Source organism: Solenopsis invicta, chromosome 10, assembly GCF_016802725.1.
Source record: "Solenopsis invicta isolate M01_SB chromosome 10, UNIL_Sinv_3.0, whole genome shotgun sequence".
Classification (NCBI taxonomy): Eukaryota; Metazoa; Arthropoda; class Insecta; order Hymenoptera; family Formicidae; genus Solenopsis; species Solenopsis invicta.
Genome location: NC_052673.1, coordinates 12,612,523 through 12,621,962, shown reverse-complemented (window position 1 = coordinate 12,621,962; position 9,440 = coordinate 12,612,523). Strand labels below are relative to the sequence as shown.

Genomic DNA, 9,440 nt, shown 5'->3' with positions numbered 1-9,440 from the left:
ATCAATAGAAAAATCGATTGTACGCAATTCAAACACTGCCAAGCTATTTTTTATCGCGCAGTTAGAGAAATGCAGGAAATACGTCAGAATAAAATCGTGAATTCCAAAAGTTTTCAATGCTCACATTTTCGTCTTTTCCTTGCACGATTTTATTTACCGCAGCAAAGTAATACTTTTGCATTTCTGACAATCGCTCCCGACGTTTATCCTCGATCGGAAAAATAGACGTCCGGATTTATCGGCCGCGTGAGGTCTCGCCGGAAGATACGAGAATGAGATCTTGTACCGGATAGCTCATGGTATCTTCCAGAGTATGGCTTTCGCGACGCGGGGTTTGCGAGTTTTGTGTAAAATATACAATGCAAACGCGGGAACGACATGTTGCACCCTCCGACAGCCCGTCGGCCGAATATCGCTCGTTCATTCGGCGCAAAAATATCGCTACAGTACAGAAAGTGAGCATGACCATGACCATAACCTCTGCCTGAAAGCATGGGCATCTCCTTACCGTTAAAATCATTTTAATCCACAGATCATACATGCCGTCGTCGACGACGGAAATAAATAATATTAATTTTTAATAAAGTTTTACGTTGACAAAGTATTGATTTTTATTTATCATTCTTATATCTCAAATATAATTTATGTGGTACATACAGTTCAAAAGATTCTTATTTTGATGTGAAGAAACCCGTCTTTCTTTTATATATATGTATATGTATGAAAGTGTCACGTGTATATTTTATATGCGATATTTTTTATTTGTCTTCAGCAACGGATCGTCCAAAAATCACTAGTAACCTAACTAATATACAGTCGTCGATAAATGAAGCTGAATCGTTGGGGCAAGAAGTAGTGGCTCACAAAAAACAGAATGAACAACAAAAGGAAGATGAGGAGGAGAAGGCAAATCGTGAGAGATCGAAGAGAATGATGAACTATGGGTTTGCAGCGTTTGGCGTGTTCATGGGTATTGGCTTCACTTATTTAGTATACGAATTAGGAAGACCTAATTATGACGAACATGGGAATGCCATCGAGGACGAATTTTCCAATTTACCGTTCTTTGAACAGATCTACAAGAGGGTCAAGAGAGAGCTTAATTATTATACAAGAGTATGATGCTTTTATAATTATATAAGTATATATTGTTTTACTATATTAAGTCAAGTATAAAATGATACATGAAAAGCTTTGTAAAATAAGCTTGTAATCTTTTATATTGAATTCTTTATACATAATATAGTTTCTAATTTTAGAAATGCATTTAGTATGTGAAATTATTCTCAAATGTTAAAGCCTATATCATAATGTGACTTTTATTATGCTTATAGTTAGTACAAGAACCCAGTAGGGAAAAGTTGTTACCTGATCCATTGAAACATCCATATATTCAGCCACCATATACTTTAGTTTTGGAATTGACAGATCTCCTGGTACATCCAGATTGGACAGTAAGTATCTAATCAATACGATTTAACACATTTGCTACTATACATCATATTTCTTATATGAAAGCCAATGTTACATGTGACTTAGAATTATTATTTAGAATACAGAATATAGAACCTAAATAAATATAAAATTGTTATTTAAAACTCATTTTTTCTGTTTAATATATTCTCCTATTTCCTGTTTTATATATATATATATATATATATATATATATATATATATATATATATATATATATATCATACATTTGCAATATATATTATATTAAACTATTTAAAATGTAGCCTGATTGAAGATTTTTCAAATCTAATCGTGGCAAATGTGTTAATTAATATTATATATGACTACCATGTCTGTCTAGTACCAAACTGGATGGAGATTTAAAAAGCGGCCAGGAGTGGATCAATTTTTAGAAGCAGTTGCCCCGCCACAATTTGAAATTGTGATTTATACAGCTGAACAAGGAATGGTATAAGTGTGGATTTTGATTTTTTTAAATATCTTATTTTGAATGTATTTCATAAAAAGAGAAATTTATCTACATGAAGAAAAATAACAATTATTTTAATTACAGACAGTATTCCCTATTTTGGATGCACTCGATCCAAATGGATATATAATGTACAGATTAGTTAGAGATGCAACACGTTTTGTGGATGGACATCATGTTAAAGATTTGGCAGCTCTCAATCGTGATCTTAGTAAAGTAATTATTACATTAAAAAATATTTTTATTACATTTGTGAGAACTATTATTACTACATTATGATTATAGGTTATTGTTATCGATTGGAATGAAAAGAGCGTAAAATTACATCCAGAAAATGCATTTAAACTTCCCCGATGGTCAGGTAACGATGACGACACTACGTTATATGACTTAGCGGCATTCCTGAAGAGTAAGAACAATATTAAAATTATTTTAATCTTTAAAATTTCATATACTACCATTGCTGATATAAATTTTGTGTTTTTCAATGTCAACATGTTTCTTTGTTGACTGATAAAAATTTGATTTTATCTCTTAGCAATATTAACATCGAACGTGCAAGATGTGAGAGATGTATTGAATTATTATAGACAATTTGATAATCCATTGGAAATGTTTAAAGAAAACCGACGAAAATTTTTGGTAAGTTAATAATAAGATTATAAAGTACATATAATCAAACATTTGAAAAATTACAATGATTATTAGCAGATGCAAATGGAGGATGAACAAAACAAGCAACAAGACAGCAACAGAGTACTTATCTCGAAATGGAAACCATCTTTCTTACGGAACCGCTAGTCAAAATAAATCAATTACGTTGAAATTTTAAATTTGTATATTATTTGAATATACTACACATTCAGTCATTTCATCAAAACATATTATACATAATGATTATGGTTCAATTTTTATTACAATAAAATAAACAATGTTTCAAAAATACATTTTATTTATTTTTAATATAACTTAATATTGTCGCTAACTTCGACATATGTTACAAAAATATAAATTTTAACTCAATATTTCTATCACAATTTGTACTTTTAATATTCCTTATTATTATTATTATAGATTGCTTATGTATTAATGCGCTTTCTCTTCTTGGCTGTTTGCGATTTAACTTTCGGTAATAGCATTTCTTGCAACATGTTACTATCGTCAATGTCCATAAGATCAAATTGTTGTGACACACTAGCTAATTCTTGAGAATTGATGGGGGTAGGAATGTGTTCAGGTGCATCTTGCGATTGCGTGACAGGTTGATGCGAAGTCGAAGCTTCCAACCAATTCAAAACTTTCTGATGTGATTCCGCTCCCATCGGTACAGGTGCTTCGTCACGTATTTCCCAAGCTGCAAGGAGGTCCGGTGATAATAGATCTATATACGAGCTCAACGTGGCTAAAGATTCCTTCCAGGTTGGTTCAAAACTATTGTTTGCATTTTCTTCAGTTGATTTTGAAGGTGGCTTGATTGCTTCATTTGTAAAATCTGCAAAAAATGTTTTCATGATTTGCGTTATACTTGGAAATTTGAAGTATATTTAAGTAAAAATGAAGATGTTTTTTTCTTACTTTCATATATATATTGCATATTACACTTGTCAGTAAGAGTTAAAGGTACTATCGGTTCCTTTTGGGCTGATAAAGCTTTTTCCCACATATCTAATGCATAACAAGCTTTAGTATTTACAGGAGAATATCTGTCTAATACATTCTCTTTTTCATGTGTTATACACTGATAAAATATGTCACCTGAAAATAGGAATTAAAAAAAAAATATACATACATATATATATATATATATATATATATATATATATATATATATATATATATATACTTAGACGTAATGCACTAAAATGTTAATATTGTACATAAAACATTTTATGATAGAATACAATTTTACCAATAGAATTTTGGGTAAAAAAGAATACTCCTGCTTTCTTTACGTCTGTGACTAATGTGCTGCCAACATTACATAATTCAAATCTGCTTCGTAAATACGGATTCAAACACATTCCTTGCAATTGAGATGCATGTAATGTTTCTGCAATATATGGGGGTGTGAAAGGTAAATTAAAAGAATGAGACTCCTCCTCACTCATCCATGTGTTTAAAATTACTGTGTTTTCGCCAGCTTTCTGAGTTGATAAAATAATGATTTCCTTATCATTACTGTAATAAATATACGATATAATAATATGATTGTAATTGTAATGACAATTCATTATCATAGAATATGTATTTATCATTATTAACTTATTAGTTACAGCCGCTAGTAACGGAGTATCTTTAAACTGATGCGTCCATTTTTGTCGTACACACTGCTTTGGAGAACGATTATCGCACATTAAAAATGAATGATAAGTGCCTAAATATCGACAACAATTGTGTTTACTCGGTGCTTCTATCGACAAACTCTCACAGTTTTCCATATTAGATTTCGGACACAGCGTGATACATGGTTGATCGAGAGTAAGCTATAAAAAAGTTTAGTAAAACAATAATGCTCTACTAATGTATAAAAAATGGCAAATATAATCTTATTATTGAGTTAATTAAATAATACAGAAAATATTTTAATTAAATCATTTATTAATATTAATAATTTGTGTAAAAAAAAATGTTAAGTTAAAAATTTGTTAGTTTCTTTTTTTACCCTAGTATCGAGATAATGTAAGCAACATCTGTCCACGTAAATCAAAACATTTGGATCAGTTTCCTGGAATCTTATGCATCCCCAAGCATCACGCGCATGAGTTGTATTATGTAGTACAGGACCACTACTAATGTAATTACTGAAAAAAATTACCACTAACAATAAGAAAAAGATTGCGACAAAAGGGTTAAGATGTAAAGAAATACTTACGTAGCATTTATGTCCCATAAAGACAATATTCTTTCTGCATTCAATGTACAATGATAATTAATATTAGTTAAACTCAAATCAGCACTAACGTAAGGTACTTTCGACGCTTGTCTATGAATTTCATTAAGCTGTAAGTGATTCTCAGAATTGGATAGTGTATAAAGAGTACATTGATATTTATGCCTTCCTAAAATTCTACCTGAAAGTGAAGACAATCACTTATAAATAATAAATTTATAGAAAAATATTATAATTTTATTCTTTGTAAATTATAAAATATTAATATACATACATGTATCACTAATTTTGGTTTGTCTAATTTCATACAGCAAATCATGTAGTTCACATTTATCTGAATCTTGTAATAATGGCTTCCATACGAAATTTTCCAAAGGTATAATATGTGCAGCAACTAAAAAAATGGTTCAACACAGATTAAAATACACAAGTGTACAAATTATTACATATATCTATGAATCTGTTCTATATTAGAACAATACCTAAATCTCCTCCAAATGGAAATAACAGAACATCCCAGCCATTTAACTCAACATAATTTAATGATCCACCAGTATAGTACCAATTATAAGTCTAAAAAGATATTTTATTAATGCATATATTACGTCTTATAATCTATAATTTATTATTTTTTCCATATTTTACAAGGATAATATCAAAGAGCATAGCTTGTTAAACATACTCCTTCAAAATAAGGATCTGGATCCATATCAAGCAGTTCTGCTATTTCTGCAATATATCTAGGTACATTTGCACTATATCCGTCACTACCTCTCTTCCACTTTATGCTTTTCTTGTGCACTGCCTTAAATTCTATCAAGAACATATTTTGTAAAGTTAGTATTACATATAGAAGTCATTAATTTATATATACACACATACAACCTTTTTTATATTTTTTATAATGATTCATTATCCTATCTATATCATCCTTTAGATGACTTTTCAAAGTAAGAAGTTGCAATGCCGGATCTATGTTAGCAAGTACTGTAATTAAAAACAAAGTAAATTTATATTTAATAAAATCAAGATTTTGCAAAGCATATAAAAAATTTTTTTTGCAATAAAAACCTTTAAAATCTATAAAAAATTTTAAAAACTCTGAAAGTAAAATGCCTAAAATATTAAAATATAACTTTTCAGATAACATAAAATCTGAGATCAGGTCACACACATAAAATGTTTTAAAAACATTTTTAAAAGTAATTTTAAACCTATTCTGTAATAACATAAGACTGTAAGACTGTAATGTGCTTTAAGTTACAAGTTAATTAGTAAAAATAAATTATACCATGACTTACAGTCTTTTGAGCTTATGTTTATGCTATTGTAGAATAAGTTTTAAAGACCTTTTATGATCCAATTTTAGATTTTGTGCTAAGTTAAAAAAAAAATTATATTCCAATGAAACTCGCAAAGATTTCACTTCATATCAATATTGTTGGAGCTACCTGTTCTCGATAACTTTGCTGGTGGCAGTATTGGCTTTGGCAAATCACAGTTATATGGAAAATCTTGATAAAGCCCCATCACATTCTCCTCATCCCATTTCTCAATGCATGGTGATCTGTTCAAGTTGTAACCCGGCACTACATGATGTGGATACTTCTTCAAAAAATCATTACTTAATTTGTTTATCATATTGTTTTCAGCACGTTTAAATGCCTTCGACTTTAATTCTTGTCTCTTCATGATTCAATTAAGTCTATTTGGTTTTTCTCAGAATTAATTACACAATTTTGTTTATAAATTTTTTTTATTTATGAAACAATAAGTAGTATACAAAGTCCTCTCTTTTTGTTTATGTAGATGTCTTCATTATTACAATGACATCCTTTGTGAACATCACTTTTGAATACATTGCGAAATACTTATTAGAGCACAGCACCAAAAAATAAATATTAACAAATAATGAATAGAATATCACAACAATTATTTTTACCGTCACGCGAAACACGTGCGCAGCATTTAATACTGCGGAGCGCCTTGATGGTCTTGATGTCCATAAAACGTGAAAATTGAACTACGTAGCCAACATCTACGAATCCTGTAGATATTGTCCGATTTTGTGGTTCTCTTCCGTGCTATAATCAGAACTTGTAACTCAGAACATCAAAAGTTTTGATCAGAGTTGTGCCGTGAATTTCAAGATTATAATTACATATGTGAATTATTTACGTTATGCTTACACAAATCTTTTTCATGTAGACAATATAATGTAAATTATAAGAATTATTATTATTATAGGTACTCAATATAGAAAAATTAATTAAGTTAGAAAATTATTAATATATCTGATTTTAATATTAATAAAATAAAAATATATAATATTAAAAATAAAATAGAGTATAATATAAATTTTTATTATTTGTGACGAAGCCTGAATCTTCTACAATATTCATTAATTATTGATTACATAGATGAAACATAAAATATAATTTACATGATTTACATTGTATATACGTAATATAGATTATTTATATTATTGCTTAAGCATAATTCCTAATTTATAAATTCTGATTGTAGCACGGAAGAGAACCACTGTAGACATTACCAACGGGATTCATGGACATTAGCTACGTAGTTCAATAGCCACATTTTATGGTAGAGGCGCTCCGAAGCAAAGTCACAGCTCACAGCTAAATCGCGCGGCCATTACTTTCAAGCCATTCAAGCTTCTCTCTGTTGAAAATCAAAAAGTTTGATTGTTATATTGTCTTTTGGTAAGCTTACAAATGTCATTTATTTCCATACTTGCCATTTATACTTTTATTAAAATATGCGTACTGGTAAAAAGTTAATACATATAAACACTTTATAAATAGTCTTTTGCTAGAAGTTTCTACGAATAATTCGAGAATAAATTTTACATTTCTTAAAAATATAAACTAGTTATCATAAAATTGCTTAGAAATGCTGAAATCTAAAGGCAATCCTGACCGTTTCTAAAAATAATACATTAACACGCAGCACTTTCGCGCAATTTTCGTCCGAGTGGAAGCTTTTACCGCTTGGCGAGCTTTTCTATCGATTTTTAGAAAGGTTAAGCGTTTAACCTCGATAGAGTTTGCGACGTTTGGCATCGCGAAAAGGGCGACGACCAAAATATTACGAGCTTTACGATTCGAAATGCATCCTGAAATGCATTTCCGTTGTAGAATTTCAAATCGAATGACAATTGAACACGATACAACTGCAAACAGTAATAATAAATATACTGATTTTTAATTCAGAGTATTAATCTTGACTGTTTCCAAAATTAATAATTTAAAGAACGCGACAGAATTAACAGCTATCGTCGATATTATTAAAAAATATTTTTCATGGCAGATTTGGCTAAAAATATCAAGATAAATATGAAAATATTGTATTCCAAGCAATACAAAATTGGGTTCAAAATATATTTAGTGAACGTTAAAAATCAATTCTAAGCTGAAAATATAAATGTTTGAAAACTGATATGTTTTTCAAACTGTTTAATAAACATTATTTAAAGAAACGTTTTCCAAGACCTCATATAATGTCTGTTTAAAAATTTTTTTTGCTAGTTTAAAATATTGTTTGTACTCGAGACATTTTGACATTTTAATAAACATTATATAAATATTTAACAAAAATTTTAAATATCACAAAAATGTATCAGCTAAATGTTTTTTTTAAACGTTTATTAAACGTAAATAGTCTGCTTGGAATTCTTGCTCTTTGTACACAGAAAAAAAAAATTAGTATCAAATCAACAATTCATTATATCATATTTATTACACGAAGAAAATTTTTTAACAAATTATAATTTGTTTAAGATTATAAATTCTTCCAAAAAGATTTTATATTGCTTATACATGAAACAATTGAATTGTGGATTTAATAGTAATTTTTTTTTACATACATATATAATTTTCATTTTTTACTTTATTTTGGTTTTAACTGTTTAATATATATAATTATTATAAACAAAACATTTCGACGATTTAATGAGCATTAAATGAATGTTTTTATACATATAATAAAGATGTTATTTTGGAGATAATAAAGATCGGCTAAACGTTCATTAAATGTAAGCAATCTGGGATATGAAATATAGCGATACAAGATATATAAATAAACGTGAAAATAAAAATCACTCAAGAGAATGATAGAACTGAAGAGAGAGACAGAGAGAGGAGAGAGAGTCATAGTTACATTTCGATTCCACGTGGTCTCTCTATTAAGAATTTGCATGTGATAGCCGCACGTGTACCACGTGCATCACGTACGACCTTTCTCTTGTTCTGCATCATATTTTTATACAAAACAGAGCAAATTACAATGCAATAATGAAATTCTGTCCTACCACACGTGGCACTGTGTCGCGTGGACCGCACTTTGAATGCAAAGACTAAATGGAACCAAAATGCAATTACGATTCCCTCCCTTCCTAATGATCGTTTCATTACCGCGGCAATATTGCGGAAAGGAAACCGCCAACGTCGTTTTGGCACGCCGCGTTTCCACCACGCATTCAGCATTAAACAAACAACAAACAGTTGATAAACAACAACTAACTAATCGGCAAAAGAAACAACAATATTGTTATTGTTCGGTCTTCAATCATCATATTTAATTCAA

At 29.5% G+C, this 9,440-nt stretch overlaps 2 protein-coding genes across 4 annotated transcripts; one reads left to right on the top strand and one right to left on the bottom strand.

Moving 5' to 3' along the window:
- The first annotated feature begins 117 nt into the window (after positions 1-117).
- On the top strand, positions 118-2,892 carry LOC105205954 (mitochondrial import inner membrane translocase subunit TIM50-C). Of its 2 annotated transcripts, none has more exons than XM_026133337.2 (8): positions 118-455; positions 773-1,116; positions 1,335-1,454; positions 1,817-1,924; positions 2,030-2,161; positions 2,231-2,354; positions 2,484-2,587; positions 2,657-2,892. In XM_026133337.2, the coding sequence occupies exons 1-8, from the start codon at positions 314-316 to the stop codon at positions 2,744-2,746; spliced, it is 1,164 nt and encodes a 387-aa protein (XP_025989122.1). In that variant the 5' UTR covers positions 118-313; the 3' UTR covers positions 2,747-2,892. The 2 variants fall into 2 exon arrangements, with proteins under 2 accessions (XP_025989122.1, XP_025989121.1); XM_026133336.2 differs by having other exon boundaries at positions 2,654-2,892.
- On the bottom strand, positions 2,880-6,838 carry LOC105193210. 2 transcript variants are annotated; one of them, XM_026133335.2, is made up of 11 exons: positions 6,287-6,837; positions 5,721-5,822; positions 5,518-5,648; positions 5,318-5,408; positions 5,110-5,229; positions 4,818-5,016; positions 4,608-4,746; positions 4,208-4,428; positions 3,855-4,123; positions 3,521-3,700; positions 2,880-3,437 (listed from the first exon to the last, which is right to left on the bottom strand). In XM_026133335.2, exons 1-11 carry the CDS (start codon positions 6,525-6,527, stop codon positions 3,025-3,027), a joined length of 2,106 nt encoding a protein of 701 aa, XP_025989120.2. In that variant the 5' UTR covers positions 6,528-6,837; the 3' UTR covers positions 2,880-3,024. The 2 variants fall into 2 exon arrangements, with proteins under 2 accessions (XP_025989120.2, XP_039310312.1); XM_039454378.1 differs by having other exon boundaries at positions 3,855-4,428; positions 6,287-6,838.
- Between the last annotated feature and the right edge of the window lie 2,602 nt (positions 6,839-9,440).

Coding starts and splice junctions, on each gene's coding strand:
- LOC105205954 (XM_026133336.2), top strand. CDS start 314: ATGGCTTTCGCGACGCGGGGTTTGCGAGTTTTGTGTAAAATATACAAT. Junction 1,117..1,334: donor AGCTTAATTATTATACAAGA/GTATGATGCTTT, acceptor TTATGCTTATAG/TTAGTACAAGAACCCAGTAG. Junction 1,925..2,029: donor ATACAGCTGAACAAGGAATG/GTATAAGTGTGG, acceptor TTTTAATTACAG/ACAGTATTCCCTATTTTGGA.
- LOC105193210 (XM_039454378.1), bottom strand. CDS start 6,527: ATGAAGAGACAAGAATTAAAGTCGAAGGCATTTAAACGTGCTGAAAAC. Junction 4,747..4,817: donor TTATGGGACATAAATGCTAC/GTAAGTATTTCT, acceptor AATTTTTTTCAG/TAATTACATTAGTAGTGGTC. Junction 3,438..3,520: donor TATGCAATATATATATGAAA/GTAAGAAAAAAA, acceptor CATTTTTTGCAG/ATTTTACAAATGAAGCAATC.